General features: G+C 47.1%; 1 protein-coding gene across 4 annotated transcripts in view; it reads left to right on the top strand.

Annotated features, from left to right (window-relative positions):
• Positions 1–2929: 2929 nt before the first annotated feature.
• Positions 2930–25162, top strand: part of rnaseh2b (ribonuclease H2, subunit B) — a 63797-nt gene continuing 41564 nt past the window's right edge. The window contains exons 1-4 of one of the 4 annotated variants that reach the window (XM_086006394.1): positions 2930–3281; positions 7077–7152; positions 16769–16872; positions 18738–18814. In XM_086006394.1, coding sequence (XP_085862520.1) covers positions 3218–3281; positions 7077–7152; positions 16769–16872; positions 18738–18814 — 321 coding nt within the window. In that variant the 5' untranslated portion in view covers positions 2930–3217. Of the gene's footprint in view, positions 3282–7076; positions 7153–7194; positions 7217–16764; positions 16873–18737; positions 18815–25162 lie in introns of those variants that run through there. The other 3 variants (XM_086006391.1, XM_086006392.1, XM_086006393.1) reach the window with 3 other exon arrangements.

Below are 25162 nucleotides of genomic sequence, written 5' to 3'. Positions count from 1 at the left end.
TCTCCAGATCCTCACTGCTCACCGCTGAATGGAGGGAAATTGCTTTAAAGGAAGGGCATTCTGCAGAGCGGGCCAGTCTTGGACCGGTCTGCTCCGCCCCTCTTGCTCTCGAGATCTTTGGTACCCAATTAATCTGACTCGATTGTACTTCATGAATGCAAATAGTCAGTAGCAAGGTGATAAATGTTCTGTGGAGAGATCCTTATCGAATTTGCATAGGTTTATTAAAATTACATTCCCGTATATTTGCATTTGCTTTTGGACAACCCGACAGTGCTCCCTTTAGAGTATAAGTGGATATTGTTGTACTGTGGTTGAAGGCTAATGTGTCAGCCTTGGCTCAGTGGTAGCACCCTTGCCTCTTAAATCACACCTGAAGTCGAAGGTTGTGGGTTTACGTCCCACTCCAGAGACTTGAGCACATAATCTAGGCTGACACTCCAGTGCAGTGCTGAGGGAGCGCTGCATTGTCAAGAGGTGCTGCCTTTGGGATGAGATGTTAAACCAAGGCCCTAAGGGCAGACGTAAAACGCCCCTTGGCACTGTTCCAAGATGAGATTGGGAGTTTTCCCAAGTGTCCTGGCAAAATTTATCCCTCAACCACTAAAACAGATCATTTAGCTATTTTGTTGTTTGTGGGACCTTGCTGTGCAAATTGGCTGCTACATTTCCTATGTTACAACAGTGACTGCATTTCAAAAATACTGTAAACGCTTTGGGCCATCCTGAGGTCATGAAAGGCGCTATAGAAATGTAGGGTTCCTCTTTCTTAAATGCATGTTGGAAGTATTTGGTTTGTGTTGCATTGGTTGGCTGCAGAGTATTTCTTTTGAAAGAAATTAAAAGCAAATATGTTTCTAATTTACATTCATCCCTTACCTTTACATTGTCCATCCCTGACTACTTTTCCCTTCCTCAACTTCTCTCTGTCTCCAGAATGGGGTTTCCACAGACAGGCCCACTGACTCCCAAGGCTACCTGGATTACACTTCTTTCCACCCTGCTCCCTGTAAGGAATTTATTCCTTTCTCCTGGTTTCTCCATCTCTGCTCTTCCACACAAGAGCTTCCAAAATGTTCCCTCTCTCTATCCCAGGGTCACTACATAGTGATCAGGAGCAGGAATCTTGGCTGATGTTCCCTCCATCTATCCCTGGGTTAGTGGGTAGTGATCATGAGCAGGAATATGGAGTTAAGGCACAGGTCAGCCATGATCTCATTGAATACCGGAACAGGCTCGAGGGGCTCAATGGCCTACTCCTGTTTCTATGTTCCTATAATCCTGGCTGCTGTTCCCTCTCTCTGTCCCTGGTCTATGGATAGAGGTCAGCTTGTAGAAAATATCAGGGCATAAGGGAGAATTTCTACCTAAAATTTACAAAAATATGCCCGGAATTCAGAAAATTGAATGACGACCAAAAACTCCCATACCTACTAGGGGAAGAGAGAAGTTGCATAACACTGGCGGCACACTATGTTACAGCTTGCCATAAACAGAGGGACAACCACTAAAGATAAGATAAGAGTATATATAAATTATATGAAAGTATATTTATACACTCAGGGATATATCTGTTTATACACTGTATGGATAGATCTGTATTTTTGTGAACAAACATGAATGTTTTCCAATGCTTTGGCAACATAAGATGTAACTTGTCATGCCAATAAAGCGATTTGAATTGAATTGAATTGAATTGAATAGTGTCAGGTCCAGAACCCTCCCGGAATGTCTGGAAGTCTCCAAGAATGGAAGAATAATCTCTGCTGCTAAAAGTAGAGTTTGCATTCGCAGCACACAGCTGGGTTTACACCTGCGTACTTTCTTCATCTGTTCACAGGTGAGCTTGTGGTTCGTGGAACTTCTCGCACCGATAGCTGCTGGAACGAAACCACAAGCAAAAATACTCAATTACAGGGGACTCAACCCATATAATGTAAATACAGGTGCACTATCCCTTATCCGAAACCCTTGGGACCAGATGTTTTTCGGAATTCAGAATTTTTTGGATTTCGGAATGGTATTCAGAATCAGTATGTAACACCCTAGCAGGGGTCTGGGCAGCACCCCGTAAGCAAACACATTAATATTTCTGCAGCAAACCTTATGAATATTCACACTGAGTGGGATAAATAAAGACTATAAATAGTATTACAGTTTATTTGTACAGTAATAATTTGGTAAATTAAATAGTGGGATAAATATAGACCATAAATACTCTAGTTACGCTCCACGAAAAAACTTTCGGTTTTCAGAGGTTTTCGGAAGTGCGGAGGGATAGTCTACCTGTACAATAATATTTGCAAACTGTGATCAAGTCTCCAGGAATACCGCAATCAGAGTTGGCAACCCTAGCCCTTGTGCACTGGGGTGATGAGTGAGGGGTGGGGGAGGTTTGGATGCAGAAGAGCGACCGTTGAGGTAACCTTTTGGATCGTGATGCCCTGTTGAAAATCCAAATCTATCAATTGCAAGGTTCAAAAGTGCCACAAATGAACCAGGATGCATCATGTGTAATGTAAAAATTCAAAACTTTCCGAGCGAGCTTCCCCCCACCCCCCCAAACCGGAACTCTTAGAAATTCATCACTAATTTTGTGCCTTTGCTATTTGTATTCCCTCTTTAGACATTCATACATGTAGGTGTTTTATTTTTTATTTACCTCCAGTACAGCTTAAAGTAGAAGACTTACGTTCACCAACGTTCACATTGCATAGATTGACAATCAGGACCATTCTTTAATTGTCATCCTTTTTTATTTTTGTCAGCTTTTTGCTAGTTTCCTGGGTTGCTATGGATGCTCTTCAATAACCCAATCCCCTTCTTGCTTTAACAGTGCGTTTTGCAGAGTGTGTTTTGGAGACAGTGCCACTTTAAGTAGGACTGTACCAACCCGCGCACAGAAGGAGGGGATATTCGTCCATTTATCATCACGGTAAACAGAGTGAGCGGGCCGCTTGCCCGTTCAGTTCCACCGATACGACTAGAATATCATCGATTATTTTTGCTGGCCTCCCTCCGCCTCTGCTGGGCAGGATTTTCGGTTGTTTTAAATGAATGTGCTGGTCGTTTACCCCCCCCCCCCCCCGTGTGATGAGCTGGGGCACAGGTTGGCGCCATTGTCAGCGCGGAAAGTTGCAACAATTTCAGGCCGCAACATTGTGACAGTGAACCGATACAACTCTTCCCGCCCGGCCCTGAGCTTGGGATCAGGAAAATGCCCAGCAGGAGAAAAGGCAAGAAGGACTCGCACTGTGACCAGTGGGTGCTGTTTGCACAAGGTAATATACGAAAATGGCGTTGCTGTTAGTCTGGCCTTGAGTGGTGGGTTCAAGCCCCCACTCCAGAAACGTGAGCATATAATCCAGGCTGACACTCCAGTGCAGTGCTGAGGGAGTGCTGCACTGTTAGAGGTGCCGTCTTTCGGATGAGGCGTTAAACCGCGGCCCCATCTGCCTTCTCAGGTGGGCATAAAAGATCCCATAGCACTTTTCGAAGAAGAATAGGGGAGTTCTCCCCAGTGTCCTGGCCAATATTTATCCCTCAACCAATATCACTAAAAAACAAATTATCTGGCCATTATCTCATTGCTGTTTATGGGAGCTTGCTGTGTGCAAATTGGTTGCCGTGTTCCCTACCTTACAACAGTGACCACACTTGAAAAAGTACTTCATTGGCTGTGAAGTGCTTTGGGACAAACTGAGATGGTGAAAGAAGCTATATAAATGTAATCTCTTTTTGTTGCATTTCCAATTGAGAGATTTTTCGAAAAATGTTTTTGTTTTGATTCCTCTCTGTTTTTTGCTATGTGCAATAAAAATGCCACTTGTGCCAAGTCTCTGCTGGTTACAACATGAACCCTAAACCTGAATCCCTTCTTTTTCATAAATGTGTACAGTCTTGGAGTCCAGAGCAGAATGTAGGGGGCGGGCGGGCGGTTTGGCCTACTCCGGTTCCTAGGTTCTCTGCCAGTGCCTCTGATAAATTTCTTCTTGAACCTATAGGAACAGACCCAGCCCTCCAGAAAAGCCTCTAAACTATCAGCAGGCTGCATGTGGGCAGGACTTGGGAACTCACAAGCAATGTTCCCCCTAAGGTGCACTGCCGCTGGAAGAGATGCCTTATATACATGGCCATGCAGCAAATTTAAAGGGCCTGCACAGGGATAAAAAATTAGAGGGAACATTACTCACAAGTATATACTAACTTTTTGTATACACTAAAAAGCCCCTTCCTAAATATAGATTTGTTTATATTTTTTAATGTTTTATTTCTGTAATTTTGAAATACATGATAGCTGCAACATGGCAAAATAGAAAAGAAAGACGTCAACATGTACAGCAGAATAGCAGTATTTAAGCAATTCAAGTACAATCGTGTAACCGGAGGCAAAATTAAGTTGATCAGCAGTAATGTCGAAGGATTGCCTAACTGAGAGGTTTTGTGGTGAGAGTGTTGACGAGGACTAAAAGGAGGAAAACCATAAAGGGTCTTGTCAGTCCCCATGCAGACCCAAATGACTTGGACCAGAATAGCAAGTGGTTGAATTTACACTAGGAAAGGTCTTGGACATTATTTTCAGAGGGAATGAGTTTAAAAAAATTATATTCGGGACTTGACATCATAGCCAATTATTGCCCATCCCTAGTTGCCCTTGAGCAGGTGGTGGGCCTTCTTCAGTTGCTGCATTGTAGCAGTTTGGTACAACCGAGTGGCTTGCTAGGGAAGTTGAGAGTAAACCACGTTGGTGTGGGACTGCAGTCACATATATTTTACAGCCGTTTTATATATTTTTTTACATGGATTTTACGCCCGGGCGTAAAACCAGCGATTGCGGATCGTCCACCCGTTGTTGAATCCGCCCAAATTTCATTTCCACTGAAATCAGTTTAACGCCCGAGTGGCAAGTTGAAAGTTTACTCTCTCGATGGCCCAAGTCATATGTTGTCAAGCTGTGATGATTCACTGTCCCCTGCTAATGCTGCAAATTGTACTTTGATTTGGTCGCACATGTCGTGTTCTACAGAAGACGACTGACATTGTTTCAGTTTCAAAACTGGCCATCCACACAACAAAAAGTGGGGGGGGGTTGACGTTTTTCCAGTTTGGACAGCTCTTGATCCTGGCTTAACCCACAAACTGATCCGTGGGATTCTCCAAACAACAGCTTGCTGCTGTTCCTTTACTTGACCGTGCCAGTTGGAGCAGTTCCCGGTGAGAAGGTCAATCCAAAATAATGGGTCTCCACAGGCTATAAAAATATACAAAAATTGGCACAATCTCCTGTAAAGAGACCCGCAACGTGCCACTCTTTAGGAGATCCCCTGATGGCTCAGTCAGTTTGTCCAGAGAGTAGTTGAGCCGTACACACCAACAAGGTTCCAGGTTTGATCCCTCCTCTCTGCTGAGTTTGCTGATCTTGGTTTGGGCGCCGATTGAGGTGATCCAATTGGCCGCGCATTGTCCCTAGATCCTTGGCCAGCGTTTCCCGCTTCGAATCGCTGTGCGGGTGTCCAGTGAGGATGGGATTGGCCTTGGCTGCGATGACCTTTGTGGTCAGATTGTCTGTCAACACTCGCCATTAAGACTCGCACATGAATACTGACCACTGGGCCCTGGTAGTGAATGGAGCCCGGGGAACTGTGCCCCTCCACATCTCTACATGCCTTTGTGATCTGTGATGCTCATGCCAATCACAAATCTCACTTCTGCCGTTCAGTCTGGGTGAGGACAGCTCTGTATAATTTGAGATTTTAAATTACTGTCTGAGCACAGAAGGAGGCCATTCAGCCCATCGTGCCTGTGCAGCTCTTTGAAAAAGCTACCCAGGTAGTCCGACTCCCCAGCTCTTTCCTCATTAACCCTGCAAAAAAAGTTTCTCCACTATATAACTAATTCCCTCTTGAAAGTTACTGTTGAATCTGCTTCCACCGCCCTTTCAGGCAGCACATTCCAGATTATAACAAGTTGCTGCGTAAAAACAATTGCCTCTCACCTCCCCTCTCCCCTCTGGTTCTTTTGCCAATCACCTTAAATCTGTGTGCTCTGGTTACTGACCCTCCAGCCAGTGGAAACAGTTTCTCATTTTATTCTATCAAAACACTTCATAATTTTGAACACCTCGATTATATCTCCCCTTAACCTTCTCTGCTGTAAGGAGAACAATCCCAGCTTCTCCAGTTTCTCTACATAATTGCTCCCTCATTCCTGGTTCCATTCTAGTAAATCTCCTCCGCACCCTTTCCTTGTCCATGCTGTACAGGACTTGGGATCAGAACTCGTAAAACTAACAGCAGTGCTTTCTTCTAAAGGTGGCATTCGCTGTCCAGAGGTTTCTGTGACATCCTTTTGATGATTTTTAGATCTCTCCTATATCAATGTTGTTTCTTTTGCTTCACCATTGGCAGCCGTGCCTTCAGCTGCCTCGGCCCTAAGTTCTGGAATTCTCTCCCTAAACCTCTCCGCCTCGCTACCCCTCTCTCCACCTTTAAGTCGCTCCTTAAAATCTACCTCTTTGACCAAGCTTTTGGTCATCGGTCCTAATAGCTCTTTAATGTGACTCGGTGTCAAATTTTGCCCGATTTATGCTCCTGTGAAGCACCTTGGGACGTTTTACTGTGTTGAAGGCGCTACATAAAAGCAAGTTGTTGTTGTTCGGGATTTATACTGTTGTTTTGGGAACGCAAAACGATGACGAGGTGCCCTGCTGGAGGGGTCTCTCACCTCGGGGGAGCGTTAGTGCGCCAAGTCGTTTCCTGAGTTACAGCACTGCCTTTGTATCGAGGTATGCCCCAAACCACTTTGCATCAACACAACTGCGGCAATATAAATCCAGCCTCGGACAAGGCCATGTAGCAGTTGGTCAGTTTGACGTGCAGAAAAGGCAGTTTGAACAAGCTGACCGTTTTAAGCATCACCAGCCTGGTCACCTTTCTCAGGAGAGAGCGACCACAGCATGAAGAGGGGGTTCTGTATAGAAAGCCTTTGACACTTGTCCTGTTACAACTGATTGATTGATTTATGTTTGCTTCCTTCCCCCCCCCCCCCCCCCCCCCCCCCCAACTTTCCTGTTTCAGAGTCTGCCATTGATGCACCAGAAAAGGCTGATTCCGGACCTGTTTTTACCAGACTACGTAATCCCAAAACAGGCAAGTAGATAATCGGAGTGTGATCAGGATTCGCATGAGTTCATGATTAAGGCAGGTGCAGATGAATGGTAAGTATTTCCTATGAATAAAGAAACATAGCAGAGCGGGACAAATATCCTTGCGGGGAGGTTTGCTAGCACTGTCGGGGGGGGTTTAAACTAACTTGGCAGGGGGATGGGATACAGAGGGAAGCTGAAATAGGGGGGGATGTGCTGCCAATTATGGAGGAAAAAACAAGTCAGCTTGGTAGACAGGGCAAATATATAAGGGCAAGGCTGGATGGCATCTATTTTAATGCAAGGAGTCTTGCAAATAAGGTGGATGAACTGAAGGTGTTGATAAACACATGGGAGTATGATATTGTTGCTATCACGGAGACATGGTTGAGGGAGGGGCAAGACTGGCAGCTCAATATTCCGGGGTACAGAATCTTCAGGCGAGACAGAGGGGGAGGTATAAGAGGAGGGGGTGTCGCAATATTAATTAAGGAGTCAATTACTGCAGTAAGGAGGGATGATATATTAGCAGGGTCCTCTAATGAGGCCATATGGGTGGAGCTTAAAAACAAAAAGGGGGCAAGCACTTTGCTGGGAGTGTACTATAGGCCTCCAAACAGTCAGGGGGAAATAGAGGAACAGATATGTAGGCAAATCTCAGAGAAATGTGCAAATAATAGGGTAATAATAATGGGGGATTTCAACTTCCCCAATATTAACTGGGATAGTCAAAGTGTGAAAGGCTCAGAGGGTGTAGAATTCTTAAAGTGCATCCAGGAGAGCTTTTTGAGCCAGCATGTAGAAAGTCCTACAAGAGAGGGGGCGGTACTGGACCTAATTCTAGGGAATGTGGCCGGCCAAGTGGAAAAAGTGCTAGTAGGTGAGCACTTTGGTGATAGTGACCATAATATGGTAAGATTTAAGGTGGTCATGGAAAAGGACAGGGATGGGCCGGAAATAAGGGTTCTAAATTGGGGGAAGTCCGATTTTAATAGGATAAGGCAGGATCTGGCCAAAATGGACTGGGATCAGCTACTTGTAGGAAAATCCGCATCGGAGCAATGGGAGGCTTTCAGAAGGGAGATTGAGATCATACAAGGGCAACATGTTCCCATAAATGTCAAGAGTGGTTCCAAAAACCACAGGGAACCGTGGATGTCAGGGGATATACGGGAATGGATTAGGAAAAAAAGGAGGGCTTTTGGTAGATACAAAAGGCTAAAGACGGAGGAAGCCCTAGAGGAGTACAAAAAGTGCAGGGGGATACTTAAAAAAGAAATTAGGAGATCAAGGAGGGGCCATGAAATAACACTGGCGAGCAAAATAAAGGAAAATCCGAAGATGTTTTATAAGTATATTAAGGGTAAAAGGATAACTAGGGAAAAAATAGGGCCCATTAGGGACAAAAGTGGCAATCTGTGTGTGGAGCCGGAAGATGTAGGAGGGGTTCTAAATGAATTTTTTGCATCTGTTTTCACTATGGAGAAGGACGATGTAGACATAGAAATAGGGCGGGGGGACTGTGATATGCTCGAACATATTAACATCGAGAGGGAGGAGGTATTGGCGGTTTTAGCTGGCCTAAAAATGGATAAATCCCCAGGCCCGGATGAAATGTACCCCAGGCTGCTGTGTGAGGCAAAGGAGGAGATTGCGGGGGCTCTAACACATATATTCAGGACCTCTCTGGCCACAGGGGATGTGCCAGAGGACTGGAGAACCGCTAATGTAGTACCATTATTCAAGAAGGGTAGTAGGGAAAAACCGGGGAACTACAGGCCAGTGAGCCTAACATCAGTGGTAGGAAAATTACTGGAAAAAATCCTGAGGGACAAAATTTGTCTCCACTTGGAGAGGCAAGGATTAATCAGGGATAGTCAACATGGCTTTGTCAAGGGAAGATCATGTCTGACTAATTTGATTGAATTTTTTGAGGGGGTGACTAGGTGTGTGGATGAGGGTAACGCAGTGGATGTGGTATACATGGATTTCAGTAAGGCCTTCGATAAAGTCCCGCACAGGAGACTGGTCAAGAAGGTAAGAGCCCATGGAATCCAGGGTGCCTTGGCACATTGGATACAAAACTGGCTTAGTGGCAGAAGGCAGAGGGTGATGGTCGAAGGTTGTTTTTGTGACTGGAAACCTGTGGCCAGTGGGGTACCACAGGGATCGGCGCTGGGTCCCTTGCTGTTTGTGGTCTACATTAATGACTTGGATATGAATGTAAAGGGTATGATCAGTAAATTCGTGGATGATACTAAAATTGGTAGGGTGGTAAATAGCGAGGAGGGTAGCCTCAGTCTGCAGAACGATATAGATGGGTTGGTCAGATGGGCGGAACAGTGGCAAATGGAATTTAACCCGGAAAAGTGCGAGGTGATGCACTTTGGGGGGTCTAACAAGGCAAGGGAATACACAATGAAGGGAAAGACCCTAGGCAAGACGGAGGGTCAGAGGGATCTGGGTGTGCAGGTACACAGATCCCTGAAGGCGGCGGAACAGGTGGATAAGGTGGTAAAAAAGGCATATGGGATACTTGCCTTCATTAGCCGAGGCATAGAATATAAGAGCAAGGAGGTTATGATGGAGCTGTATAAAACACTGGTTAGGCCACAGCTGGAATACTGTGTGCAGTTCTGGTCGCCACACTACAGGAAAGATGTGATCGCGTTAGAGAGGGTGCAGAGGAGGTTCACCAGGATGTTACCAGGGCTGGAGCGCTTCAGCTATGAAGAGAGACTGGGCAGATTGGGTTTGTTTTCCTTGGAGCAGAGGAGGCTGAGGGGGGACATGATTGAGGTGTACAAAATTGTGAGGGGCATAGATAGGATGGATGCTGAGGAGCTTTTCCCCTTAGTAGAGGGGTCAATAACTAGGGGGCATAGATTCAAGGTAAAGGGCGGGAGGTTTAGAGGGGATTTGAGAAAGAACTTTTTCACCCAGAGGGTGGTTGGAGTCTGGAACTCACTGCCTGAAAGGGTTGTGGAGGCAGAAACCCTCACAACATTTAAGAAGCATTTGGATGAGCATTTGAAATGCCATAGCATACAAGGCTACGGGCCAAATGCTGGAATATGGGATTAGATTAGACAGGGCTTGATGGCCGGCATGGACACGATGGGCCGAAGGGCCTCTATCCGTGCTGTATTACTCTATGACTCTATGACTCTAATACAGTACTTGTAGTGTAGTGTTGTAGAGATTTGGCCAATTAGTAGCTTATCTCTAGTCTTTTAAATAATCAGGATTGACTGCAAACCAATATGGTGGGTATATTGGCCTAGAAATTGGGTTTTGGCGCAGCGACGGCTTTAGCGCCGGAAGTTAGTGCCGGAGCTAAGTCGCGCTGGGCGGGCCAAAAATTCACTAGTTCTGCGCCCAAACGGCTGCCGGCACTGCTGAAAGCTGTTTGCGCCTGAAAACTGGCGCTACGCGCTGAATTGCGGCGCTATTCCGGCGCTGCGGCGCCCGCTGCGGTGCGGCAGGTTCGGGAAGTGCAGGCCTCCTCCTTCCCTTAAGGAGGAGCTGCCTGCACCCGGCCGCGGCCCGCGAAAATCATTGTAAAAATGAGCCCGGCACCTCGGACAAGTGCCGGGCTTGCATCTGTCCCGGGGGTGGGGGGAGAAGTCCGGGGAGGGAGCTGCGGCCGGCGGGAAAGCGGCCGGCCGCCGCGGGGCCTTTAATGCGCCGGCGCAAAGTCCAGTAAGGCACCTCTGCCAGAACGTTGCTTGCGGCTGCCACGGGCGAGGCGGCCGCAAGTCAATTTCGGAGTTCGGGCGGGTTACCATGGCAACCGGGACGCTGCGCACACCGATGACGTCATCGGTGCCGGCGCAGCGCTAACGGCCTAACGCCGATTTAGGGACCCACTCAATTTCCAAACTGGCCATAACTCCGGCGCTAGGCCCTCTAGCGCCTCAAAAGCGGCCCTAAGCCTACCGAATTTCTAGGCCAAAGTGTTTAATCAGAGTTTAAGATGGAATATAACATGCTAGTTATACTGCAAAAACATGCGACCGTGACAAGCAGCTGGTACCGGTCCCGATCAGACAGATGGCTGGCGTGCGTGAACAGTTCTCTGGCTTCTGGCCGCTCTCTCGCTCTCGCTCTCTCGCCTTTGAGTTGGTGAGCGTGGGCTCACTCTCAAAAGAGCGTTCGACAAGCCCAACTTCTGTCTGGCTCTCCCCTCCACCGTCTGTATGGGCAAGCACTCGGGGTGTCACTTTTATTCTCTTTTTAGGGGTGGGCCTGAGGCCAAGTTACTGCCGAGACCATTTAACCTATAGAGGTTCCTCTAAAACCTCCAACCAAAGACAGCTGAAGTTCTTTGTCTTGGTTCTTGGATGAAAGCCCTCCCCAAAAGGGGGTCTCATTACCTCATTCAATTTGTCTTACTGTTTAATCTTTCTGAAGGTTCTTCCTTTGGAATTCGTGTCTTATCTCTCTTGTCCCTAGTTTGGAGTCGGACATGCCATTCTTGACCATCAGATGTTCGTAACTGCTTGTTATCAGTTATTTCTGTTCCTGCTGCTCATGCAGCTTTAGTTATGCAAAACTAACTCTTTCATTAGCAGACTATTGTACCATGGCGTGAATCATTAAATTCCCAAATATATCTTCTATTCTATTCTCATACACTGGTTAACTTACGCATTTTAAAGCAGTTTTGTTAATCAATGTCAAAATCCTAACTTAGCATTATAATATGGTTATTAGCAGTAATGGAAAAAATATAATGTTGGGCCTTGGTTGGTCAAATTAGAGAAACATAAACAAGGTTGAAATTCTAACTTGAAAACAAGATTATTTATGACCGTCACACTGCAGAATGCTATAACATCCGCAGGGAACCAAAACACAGGCAGATTCTACGCATCTATCTAATTATTCTAAGACCAGTCTGAGAGATTTTCTGGGCTGGATTTTCATTGAGGAGGCGGGAAGGAGGCGGGACTACACTTTCGGGGTTGTAGTCCCGCCTCCATCGAGATGTGGTCAATCCACGCGATTTTAACTTGATTGACCTTGTTGAGCCCGCCCAGTGGGCTCAGCAGGCCAATTAAGGGCCACCCGGCAACAGGTGACGTCACAGACTGAAATTTCATCTGTCAAGACGTGTTGACAGATGAAATATCAGCGTTTCACAGCTGTTTGAAGCTGTCAAATACTGACAGTCTTACTTCTAACCTGAGTCCTTCTCCGCAGACTCAGATGGAGGGGGGGTCTGGGGGGGAGATTGGAGGGGGGGTCTAGGGGGGGAGATTGGAGGGGGGTCTGGGGGGGGAGATGGAGGGGGGTCTGGGGGGGAGACATACTTGGGCTTAAAAATCAGGTCTGGGGGGGAGACATACTTGGGCTTAAAAATCAGTTCTACGGGAAATTTTCATCTGTCTGAAAAAAATACGGGCAGCACGGTGGCATAGTGGTTAGCACTGTTGCCTCACAGCGCCAGGGACCCGGGTTCAAATCTGGCCTCGGGTGACTGTCTGTGTGGAGTTTGCACATTCTCCCCGTGTTTGCGTGGGTTTCCTCCGGGTGCTCCGGTTTCCTCCCACAGTCCAAAGATGTGCGGGTTAGGTTGATTGGCCGTGATAAAAATTAGCCCTTAGTGTTAGGGGGGATTAAATACGTGGGGTTACGGGGTTACGGGGATAGGGCTTGGGTGGGATGGCTGTTGGTGTAGGGACCGTGTGTTAGGGTTTGGATGATCAGCCATGATCTCGTTGAATGGCGGAGCAGGCTCGAAGGGCCGAATGGCCTACCTCCTGCTCCTATCTTCTATGTTTCTCCTGCACAGAAAGCTGCAGGCTGTCACTTTTTTGACAGTTCGCAGCCATTCTGCTTTCTGTGCCGGTGAGATGAGGGACTCCCCGAACCTAAAGGAAGGAAGGCTGAAAAGGTAAGAAAAGGTAATTTACACTTCTTTAATCACTTTAGACACACCAAACACACTTACCTTTGCACTCATGCACACATCACTCACCTGAACACCGACATCTCGACCCCTCCAAGCCCTTCAACCCGACGGCCCGACTTGGCGTGGTTTGGAGCTGTCGGGAATCCCACAGTTCAAGCTTAAAAATAGGGATTAGGGTAAAAACTGCTTGTTAACTACCTGTTAACAGGCAGTTAATTGGCACTAATCCATTCCCGCCTCGGGGAGGCGGGTCCCAGTGCGGGGCGGGTACCCGCCTCCTTTGAAACTTACATGGAGGCGGGTTGGGGTTGGGACCCCCGATTTCGGGAATTTAAACCCCCGCACACCTCCAATCCCGACTCCACGGCACACTGAAAATCGAGCCTGCTGTCTCTAGTTCTAATACAATCATGTAAATACAGCATTACTTGCGTCACAGTTTTATCCGCAAAACCATATACATTCTGAACACCCCTGATTTCTAACTGTGTGGTGTCGTGCAGCGCTGGCGGGTTGGCGTCGTGCAGCGCTGGCGGGTTGGCGTGATGCAGTGCAGCGCTGGTGGGTTGGCGTCGTGCAGCACTGGTTGGGTGGGGTCATGCAGCACTGGCAGGTTGGCGTAGTGCAGCACTGGCGGTGTGACGTAGTGCAGCACTGGCGGGTTGACGTAGTGCAGCACTGACGGGTTGGCGTAGTGCAGCGCTGGCGGGTTGGCGTCATGCAGCACTGGCGGTGTGGCGTAGTGCAGCGCTGGTGGGTTGGCGTCGTGCAGCGCTGACGGTGTGGAGTAGTGCAGCGCTGGCAGTGTGGAGTAGTGCAGCACTGGCGGATTGGCGTCATGCAGTGCAGCGCTGGTGGTGTGGCATAGTGCAGCGCTGGCGGGTTGGCGTCGTGCAGCGCTGGCGGTGTGGAGTAGTGCAGCGCTGGCGGTGTGGAGTAGTGCAGCGCTGGCGGATTGGCGTCATGCAGTGCAGCGCTGGTGGTGTGGCATAGTGCAGCGCTGGCGGTGTGGCGTCGTGCAGCGCTGGCGGTGTGGCGTCGTGCAGCGCTGGCGGTGTGGAGTAGTGCAGCGCTGGCGGATTGGCGTCATGCAGTGCAGCGCTGGCGGTGTGGCGTAGTGCAGTGCAGCGCTGGCGGTGTGGCGTAGTGCAGCGCTGGCGGATTGGCGTAGTGCAGTGCTGGCGGATTGGTGTCATGCAGTGCAGCACTGGCAGTGTGACGCTGGCGGGTTGGCGTAGTGCCGTAGTAAGTGTACTGCAGTACAGACAGTGACCTACATTTCAACAGTGACTACACTTGGAAAGTACTTGGAAATAACTTGTTCCCCCAAAAGGCTGTGGATGCTGGGACAATTGAAGCTTTCAAGACTGAAATCAATAGATTTTTGTTAGGTAAGGGTATTGAGGGATAAACCAATGTGGTTAAATGGAGTTGAGTTGCAGATCAGCTATAATCTAAGTGATTGGCGCAGCAGGCACAAAGATCTGAATAGCCTACTCCTGTTCCTATTAGGCCATCATTTATTACATAGAATGTACAGCACAGAATGTAGAGCACAGAAACTAGCCATTCGGCGCAACTGGTCTTTGCTGGTGTTTATGCTCCACACAAGCCTCCTCCCACCCCTCTTCATCTAACCCTATCCTTCTATTCCTTTCTCCCTCATGTTTATCTAGCTTCCCCTTAAATGTATCTATTAACATATGTGTAGTATAAACAGCGCAAAATAGTTATGCTGGCAATAACAAAGGAACTGACACTTCAGAGGTGAAACTTTAAAACTGAAATTCAAATGGAACAAGGCTGTCTTCAGACTTTGCTGGAAGCGGGATATTTATTTGATTGCTCTCATATCGTGACCGTACAGCCTGACTGCTTGTGTGACATTTGGAACTGTTGGGATGGGAGGGCTGAGAGATTCAACTTTTTGTATTTTTAGAATAGGTCTTTCACAATTTTTAACTCTCGCCTCTTTTGCACAATTGAATCTCTTTCATTGGCATTGAGCCCATTTCTGCTCTGTTGGATTTGCCCATTTTTGTCCGGGCAGGCCAGCGAACCCTGTGTGCTCTTGCTTCTTCAACATGATCAGTTGGTGGATGTATTGATGGTCTGAGAGAGGGGGAGGAGGGGAATGTCTATTCAGACCAACAGAAGCACAAGCACATAGCTGGCCTGTACAAGTAGCCTGAGAGGTCAGGCCACTGACGGACAGACCCAAAATGGGTACTTGATGCCAATTCCTGCTGGTATGAGCCAGTTATATTTGGCATATGAGGCAGGGAGCAATATTCCCATTCCAGGGGGATTTCAATGGCAAGAGCGTTGGGTCTGTTATATACTCTTGCTGTCAGGGACTGTGAACAGATATAAGACTGTTTACAATATGCTGAAGTATAAAGTGAATTTTAAAAGCTAAGCCTGTTCCCTACTTGTGTTAGTAGAGGACAGTTGGAAGAATTCAGGTCTAGCCTTTTATATTGGCTAAATGTGTGGTAAACATTTAATGAGGTGTTAAACTAACCCATTTAAACAGTAAAGGTGGCACCATTAAATGTTTAAAGAACACAGTAGCCTGCAGTTTGCTGCATTTACAGGTACAGATTGGTGATTTGGATTGTAAATTGAACACCAATAGTCACATAGCATCTTTATAGGAACAGGAGTAGGCCATTCAGCTCTTCGAGCTTGTTCCACCATTCAGTGTGATCGTGGCTGATCTGTATCCTAACACCGTCCACCTGCCTTGGCTCCATATCCCTTAACACCATTGACCAGCAGTGGCTCAGTGGGCAGCACACTCGCCTTTGAGTCAGAAGATTTTGGGTTCATGTCCCACTCCAGAGACTTGAGCACAAAAATCTAGGCTGACACTCCAGTGCAGTACTGAGCGAGTGCTGCACTGTCGGAGGTGCCAACTTTCAGATAAGATGTTAAACCGAGGCCCCATCTGCTCTCTCAAGTAGACGTAAAAGATCCCATGGCACTATTTCGAAGAAGAGCAGGGGAGTTATCCCTGGTGTCCTGGCCAATATTTATCCCTCAAACATTATCACCAAAACAGATTATCTTGTCATTAACACATTGCTGTTTGTGGGAGCTTGCTGTGCGCAAATTGGCTGTAAAGCTCTTTGGGACATCCTGAGGTCGTGAAAGCCGCTATATAAATGTAAGTCATTCTCGCAAAAATCTTACCGATCTCAGATTTAAAATTGTTAATTGAGCTAGCATCGACTGCTTTTTGTGAGAGAGAGTTCCCCCCTCTCTCTCCTTCCTCCTCCCTCTTCTCCCCTCCCCCCATCTCTCCTGCCCTCCCCCCGAATCCAACCTACAGTCCAAATGGGGCGAAGTCAGAAGGCAGATATCTGCATCATGTTTATAGAATCTGGCAGCACAGGAGGAGGCCATTCGGCCCATTCTTTCCTCATAAGCCCTGCAAAATTTTCCTTTTCAGTATTTATCCAATTCCCTTTTGAAAGTTACTATTGATTCTGCTTCCACCGCCCTTTCAGGCAGCGCATTCCAGATCACAACAACTCGCTGCGTGACAAAAATTTCTCCTCTCCCGTCTGGTTCTTTTGCCAATCATCTTAAATTTGTATGTAGGTTGAATGACATCAAAATTGATTGGTGCTTCCAATCTCGCATGACGTTGAGTAAGATTACAAAATAGATTTGTATAAAATTAATTTCTCTTTTTCAGGCAGTGCTGCCTTGTACCTTTTTAATAGTGGGGCCGGTCAAGTATATGAAGTGAAGGCTTTTGATGAAGAGTATCGTTCTTGGTTTATCGGTCAGTCTGTTCAGCGTGGTGAGTATTCCTTTCCCCTCTCTGGTAATTAACTCGTGTTTTTGATGGCACTTCTTTACTGGTTTGCGATTCTGGTTAAACAGCGAAGTGGGGGACTTGTTCGAAGAATTGTTACACTAATTCGCATAGACTAATTTTCCCTTTGCAACGCGGTATTAAGACTAACCCGACACTGACATCTTTGTGGTGCACAGAAGTCCCGCCACTCCAAAGGTGTGCCCAGGTTCCACAATAGCACAAATTCTAGGCCAGTGCCTGTACTTTTACCTTTATAACAGCCAGCATTGGCTTGCCGTAACGCTTTACCAAAGCGTCTATGAAAACCCTGGCAATCTGCGTTCACAGCGTTTGTGATAATGATCTGCTTGGGTTAGTGGATTTCCGTGTCCGGTTCCGCATGTATTACTAGCTCACCGGTGTATTCGCGGTTTTGGATGTTTTCCTGGTTCTCCAGGATAATCAGCGGGATTACTGCAGCCTCACTTTTGTGTTTCTTATTTTCCACAAGACAAGCTAGTTGTCTGCACATTTTAATATTCTCTTCAGCATGCAATCGGCAGAGTGGCAGGAGTGTGGTGCTGATCTGATTCCGGGACAAGCTGAAGCCCAGTGGGGTGAAACCTTCCCTCTCCCCCCTCATTGCAGGAGAATCCAACAACAACTTCTTGCATTTATGCAGTGCCTTTAACATAGTAAAACGTCCCAAGGCAAAATCTGATACCGAGTCACGTGAGATATTAGAACACTTCGTCATAGAGGTAGGTTTTAAGGAGTGTCTTAATGGAGCAGAGAGAGGTGGCAAGGCAGAGAGGTTTAGGTAGGGGTTCCACAGCCTAGGGCCTTGGTTCAGGAAGTGTTCAGGCCTCATAAGCACTTTTCTAAACTTTCTGCAGGATCGTTCTGAATATTTTGTGAAAGTGCACACTTCTCATCTGCACTCTTAAAACATAAGAAAGAACTTGCAGTTATTTCAGATCCTCAGGACGTCCCAAAGTGCTTTACAGCCATTCAGCTGGTTTTGAAGTGTAGTCACTGCTGTAATGTAGCAGGCATTTTGCCCACAACAAGGTCTGGAAATAAAAAGCTGGTATCAGTTAAAGTGACCATGAAACTGTCGGATTGTCGTAAAAATCTACTGGTTCACTAATGTCCTTTAGGGAAGGAAACCTGCCGTCCTTACCGGTCTGGCCTATATGTGACTCCAGTCCCACACCAACATGGCTGATTCTTAACTGCCTTCTGAAGTGGTCAAGCAAGCTGGGCAACTAAGGATGGGCAATAAATGATGGGTTTGCCAGCGATGCCCACATCCTGAGAATGAATTTAAAAAAAAGTTTCCACAAACAGCAATGAGATAAATGACCAGATAATCTGCATTTGGTGGTGTTGGTTGAGGGATAAATGATAGCCGGAATATCTTCCCTGTCTTTGGTATCTTTATATCCATCTGAGAGGGCGGACGGGGACTCCGTTAATAATCTCATCCAAAAGACGGAACCTCCAAGAGTGCAGCGCTCCCTCAGTAATGCACTGGAGTGTCAGCTTGGATTATAAGCTCATGTTTCTGGAGTAGGAGCTTGAATTCACGACCATTGTTGGTTTTATATGGCACCGTGGGGCAGCGGAGTGCTGTGCTGCTGCTTCTTGCAGGCAGGGTGAGGTTTTCAGCCGGGAGATGTAAAGGGGCGGTGTTGCATGCTGCTCTCTGCAGCTCCCAGCCTCCGACCAGTCGTGCAGTATAACCTTGGCGCTGTATATTTCAACAAGGTTGTTAAAAGTTGTAACTAGCTACAGATGGGAGGATTTTGAACGACAAATAATCCCGAGAAAACTTGTCTTAATTCCTATTCTCTCTTTTTGTTAAGATGGAAGGCTTCTGTTTGTTACTCCCCTGGACCCACTGTTTCTGGTACTGCCATACCTGCTACAGGCTAGTGAAAAGGTGAGGCGTATGTTTTCCTGTAGTAGATTGCACACGATTGAACATGAAGGGCTGGATTTTGCCAATGGGGAGCTTTTGGAGGCGGGACTCCCACTTGTCGGGTTTCAGTCCCGCCTCCATCAACTTCTGGCCAACCCATGCTATTTTCCCTTGATTGACCTTGTTAAGCCCACCCAGAGGGCTTAGCAGGCCAATTAAGGGAAAGCCGGTTACAGAGAATGTCAACGTATGACGTTTCATCTCTGTGAAGCTGTCAAACACTGACATTCTCTGTAGTTTGATGAGTTCTTGAATTCAAGACTCATCAAACCTCTTTTGCAGAAATTAGATGGTTGTTGCATTGGAGAATGCAGCAGCCATCTGTCATCTCTGCCGCAGAGGTGCGAGACTCTCCGCATACCCAACTCTTGAAGCCTGCAGGAAGAAACAAAGGTAAGTAAACTTTTTCTATCACTTTCCACTTACCTCACATACTCGCCTCTCCACACTTGCACCCATCGCTTACCTTCACAGCGCACTTTTGACCCCCGCAGACCCACTGCTCACCTTGGTGACCCTGGCGGGGTTCGGAGCCTTCGGGAAGCCCGAACTTGTGTGGATAAAATGGGGATAATCCTCTTATCTGCCTGTTAACAGGCAGATAAGTGGTTAACAGGCAGATAAGTGGCACTAATCCCCTTCCTGCCTCTAAGGAGACGGGACCTGGCGTGGGTCGGCTACCTGCCTCCTGGCAAGATGGCACGGAGGTGGGTTGGGCACCCGCCCCCAGATTGTGCCATTTTCCCGGCAGTCCCGCTTCCCCAAGGCTGGCAAGAAAGTGCCCGATGTGCTGAATTGACCAAATTAACTTGGGCTTAGTATAACATTCATTCCTTACACCCAGGCTGACTCCAGTCCAGCTTACTGTAGGCATCACTGGTGCCCCTTTTATTACCAAAGGTTTGCCACCGACAGCAAGACTGCTTTAAAAAGGCAGACCTGCTATGTCAAGTCCTCACTGGAGGTACCAATTCACTCCTCTTGTCATGTTTTCACCAGGTGCCTCTGACCAAAAACACAAGTGGCAGAAAACCTGCTGCAACACAACAACTGAGACCCAGAGAGTGACAAGTTAGCAGTTCTAATGGAAGGACTGGCAGATCTGAGGGAGAGACTGTGGTAAACTATCAGGGATGGGTTCGCCGAGCTCGGAATGCCACCCCAAGATCGGTGGTGTTGGCCAACTGAATGTTTCAATGTGCTCATCGTAGCCAATCACAGAACAAATGGTGTCAGAATGGGCAGGATGATGGCAGCCAGCTTTGGTCTCGTCTGATTCATAGGGGTCGATTTTCATTCAGCAGTCGGGAAGGAAGCGGGACTACAACTTTCGGGTTTTAGTCCCGCTTACATCGAGATGTGGCCAATCCACGCGATTTTCCCTTGATTGACCTTGTTGAGCCCGCCCAGCGGGCTCAGCAGGCCAATTAAGGGCCACCCGGCAACAGGTGACGTCACAGACTGAAATTTCATCTGTCAAGACCGCTTGACAGATGAAATATCAGTGTTTCACAGCTGTTTGAAGCTGTCAAACACTGACAGTCTGACTTCTAACCTGAGTCCTTCTCCACAGACTCAGTTAGAACTCTCACCGGCAATGAAAGCTGAAGGCTGTCACTTTTGACAGATCGCAGCCATTTTGCTTTCAGTGCCGGCTGAGTGATGGACTCCTGAAACCTAGAGGAAGAAAGGCCGTTAAGGTAAGTACAAGTAATTTAAACTTCTTTACACACTTTAGATACACCAAACACTTACCTTTGCACTCATGCACCCATCACTCACCTGAACACCGACATCGTGACCCCTCCAAGTCCTTCAACCCGACGGCCCGCCTGCTCTAACCTGGCGTGGTTTGGAGCCTTCGGGAATCCCACACGACACCCCTCAAAATAGGGATTAGGCTAAAAACTGCCTGTTAACTACCTGTTAACAGGCAGTTAATTGGCACTAATCCCTTCCCGCCTCGGGTTGGCGGGTCCCAGTGCGGGGCGGGTACCCGCCTCCTTTGAAACTTGCATGGAAGCGGGTTTTGGACGGGATGGTGTCGGGACCCCCGAGTTCGGGATTTTAGCCCCCCGCACGCCTAAAAGCCCGCCTCACGGCACACTGAAAATTGACCCCGTAATGTATCTCCATTAAAACATATTAAGTAATGTTGAGGCCTCCATGATTGGGATGGACCAATAACAACAACAACTTGCATTTTATATAGTGCCTTTAATCGATAGATTTTTGGATATTCAGGCATTCAATGGATATGGGGATAGTGGAGTTGAGGTGGAAGATCAGCCATGATCTTACTGAATGGCAGAGCAAGCTCGAGGGGCCGAATGGCCTACTCCTATTTCTTGTGTCCTTAACGTAGTAACGTCCCAAGGTGCTTCACAGGAGCGTAATCAGACAAAAATTACACTGAGGCAAAGAAGGAGACATTAGGACAGGTGACCAAAAGCTTGGTCAAAGAGACAGGTTTTAAGGAGCGTCTTAAAGGAGGCGAGAGAGAGGGAGAGGTTTAGGGAGGGAATTGCAGAGCTTAGGGCCTAGACAGCTGAAGGCACGGCCGCCAATGGTGGATGAAGGAAATGGGGGATGCACAAGAGGCCAGAATTGGAGGAATGCAGAGTTCTTGGAGGGGTGTAAGGCAGGAGGATGTTAAAGAAATAGGGAGGGGTGAGACCATGGAGGGATTTGAACGCTAGGATGAACATGGGAACAATTACTGCTGGAAGGAGGGATGATATATTAACAGGTTCCTCTAATTAGGCCATATGGGTAGAACTTAAAAACAAAAAGGGGGCAAGCACCTGGGAGTGTACTATAGGCCCCCAAACAGTCAGGGGGAGATAGAGGAACAGATATGTAGGCAAATCTCAGAGAAGTGTGCAAATAATAGGGTAATAATAGTGGGGGATTTCAACTTCCCCAATATTAACTGGGATAGTCAAGAGTGTGAACGGCTTAGATGGTGCGGAATTCTTAAAGTGCATCCAGGAGAACTTTTTGAGCCAGCATGTAGAAAGTCCTACAAGAGAGGGGGCGGTACTGGACCTAATTCTAGGGAATGTAGCCGGGCAAGTGGTAGATGTGTCAGTAAGAGAGCATTTTGGTGACAGTGACCATGATTCGGTGAGATTTAAGGTAGTCATGGAAAAGGACAAAGATGGACCGGAAGTAAAGGTTCTAAATTGGGGGAAGGCCAATTTTAATATGATAAGGCAGGATCCGGCCAAAGTGGACTGGAATCAGATACTTGTAGGAAAATCCACATCAGAGCAGTGGGAGTCTTTCAGAAAGGAAATAGAGAGAGTACAACGCCAACATGTTCCCGTAAAGGTCAAGGGTGGGACCAACAAGCCCAGGGAACCCTGGATGTCAAGGGATATACAAGAATGGATTAGGAAAAAAAAGGAGGCTTTTGGCAGATACAAAGGACTAAAAACAGTGGAAGCCCTAGAGGAGTATAGAAAGTGCAGGGGGGTACTTAAAAAAGAAATTAGGAGAGCGAAGAGGGGGCATGAAAAAACACTGGCGGGCAAAATAAAGGAAAATCCCAAGGTGTTTTATAAGTATATTAAGGGCAAAAGAAGGTAACCAGGGAAAGAGTAGGGTCCATTAGGGACCAAAGTGGCAATCTTTGTGTAGAGCCGGAAGATGTAGGAGAGGTTTTAAATGAATATTTTGCATCCGTGTTCACTACGGAGAAGGACGATGTAGGCATAGAAATCAAGCAGGGGGATTGTGATATACTTGAACAAAATAGTATTGAGAGGGAGGAGGTACTAGTGGTTTTAGCGGGCTTAAAAGTGGATAAATCCCCAGGCCCAGACGAGATCTATCCCCAGGCTGCTGTGTGAGGCAAGGGAGGAAATTGCAGGGGCTCTGACACAAATTTTCAGAACCTCTCTGACCACAGGGGAGGTGCCAGAGGACTGGAGGACAGCTATCGTAGTACCATTATTCAAGAAGGGTAGTCGGGATAAACCACGGAATTACAGGCCAGTGAGCCTAACATCAGTGGTAGGGAAATTATTGGAAAAAATTCTGAGGGACAGAATTAGTCTCCACTTGGAGAGGCAAGGATTAATCAGGGATAGTCAGCATGGCTTTGTCAAGGGAAGATCATGTCTGACCAATTGGATTGAATTTTTCAAGGGGGTGACTAGGTGTGTGGATGAGGGTAGTGCAGTTGACGTAGTCTACAGGGACTTCAGTAAGGCTTTTGACAAAGTCCCGCATGGGAGACTAGTCAAGAAGGTAAGAGCCCATAGGATCCAGGGCAATTTGGCACATTGGATCCAAAATTGGCTTAGTGGCAGGAGGCAGAGGGTGATGGTCGAAGGTTGTTTTTGTGACTGGAAGCCTGTGTCCAGTGGTGTACTGCAGGGATCGGTGCTGGGTCCTTTGCTGTTTATAGTGTATATTAATGATTTAGATATGAATGTAGGAGGTATAATCAGTAAGTTCGCAGATGACACGAACATTGGTGGAGTGGTAAATAGTGAGGAGGGAAGCCTTAGGCTACAGGATGATCTAGATGGATTGGTTAGATGGGCAGAACAGTGGCAAATGGAATTTAACCCTGAAAAGTGTGAGGTGATGCATTTTGGGAGGACTAACAAGGCAAGGGAATACACAATGAATGGTAGGACCCTAGGAAGGTCAGAGGATCAGAGGGACCTTGGTGTGCATGTACATAGATCCCTTAAGGCAGCAGGACATGTAGATAAGGTGGTTAAAAAGGCATATGGGATACTTGCCTTCATTAGCCGAGGCATAGAATATAAGAGCAGGGAGGTTATGATGGAGCTGTACAAAACGCTAGTTAGGCCACAGCTGGAATACTGTGTGCAGTTCTGGTCACCACACTATAGGAAGGATGTGATTGCATTAGAGAGGGTGCAGAGGAGATTCACCAGGATGTTACCTGGGCTGGAGCGCTTCAGCTATGAAGAGAGACTGAACAGGCTGGTTGTTTTCCTTGGAGCAGAGAAGGTTGAGAGGGGACCTGATTGAGTTGTACAAAATTATGAGGGGCATAGATAGGGTAGATAGAAAGTAACTTTTCCCCTTAGTAGAGGGGTCAATAACCAGGGGGCATAGTTTCAAGATAAGGGGCAGGAGGTTTAGAGGGGATTTGAGGAAAAACTTTTTCACCCAGAGGGTGGTTGGAATCTGGAACTCACTGCCTGAAAGGGTGGTAGAGGCAGGAACCCTCACAACATTCAAGAAGCATTTAGATGAACACTTGAAACATCATAGCATATAAGGCTATGGACCAAGTGCTGGAAAATGGGATTAGAATAGACAGGGCTTGATGGCTGGCGTGAACACGATGGGCCGAATGGCCTCTTTCTGTGCTCTATGACTCTGAGTAGACCATTAATAAGAACATAAGAAATAGGAGCAGGAGTAGGCCATTTGAGCCTTCGAACCTGCTCCGCCATTCAATAAGATCATGGCTGATCTTTGGCCTCATCTCCACTTTCCTGCACTATCCCCATATCCCTTGATTCCCTTAATATTCAAAAATCTATCGCTCTCTGTCTTGAATATACTGCATGACCGAGGCTCCACAGCCCTCTGGGGTAGAGAATTCCAAAGATTCACCCCTCTGTGAGTGAAGAAATTTTTCCCCATCTCAGTCTTAAATGGCCGACCCCTTATTCTGAAATTGTGACCCCTGGTGCTAGACTCCACAGCCAGGGGAAACATCCTCCCTGCATCTACCCTGTCAAGCCCTGTAAGAATTTTGTATATTTCAATGAGATCTCATTCTTCTAAACTCCAGAGAATATAGGCCTAGTCTACTCAATCTCTCATCATAGGACAATCCCCCCATCCCAGGAACCAGTCTGGTGAACCTTCGTTGCACTCCCTCTATGGCAAGTATATCCTTCCTTAGGTAAGGAGACGAAAACTGTACACAATACTCCAGGTGTGGTCTCACCAGGGCCCTATATAATTGCAGGAAGACATCTTTACTCTTATACTCAAATCCTCTTGTAATAAAGGCCAACATACCATTTGCTTTCCTAATTACTTGCTGTACCTGCATGTTAACTTTCAGTGATTAGTGTACAAGGACACCCAGGTCCCTCTGAACACCAACATTTCCCAATCTCTCTCCATTTAAAAAATACTCTGCTTTTCTATTTTTCCTACCAAAGTGGATAACTTCACATTTCTCCATCCACATTATATTCCATTTGCCATGTTCTTGCCCACACATTTAGCCTGTCTATATCCCCTTGAAGCCTCCTTGCATCCTCCTCACAACTTACATTCCTACCCAGCTTTGTATCATCAGCA

Source organism: Somniosus microcephalus, chromosome 14 (assembly GCF_052327205.1).
Source record: "Somniosus microcephalus isolate GS21.2 chromosome 14, FLI_Smic_1.0, whole genome shotgun sequence".
NCBI lineage: Eukaryota > Metazoa > Chordata > Chondrichthyes > Squaliformes > Somniosidae > Somniosus > Somniosus microcephalus.
The sequence above is the reverse complement of the archived record's forward strand: the minus strand, read 5'-3'. Positions and strand labels throughout refer to the sequence as shown.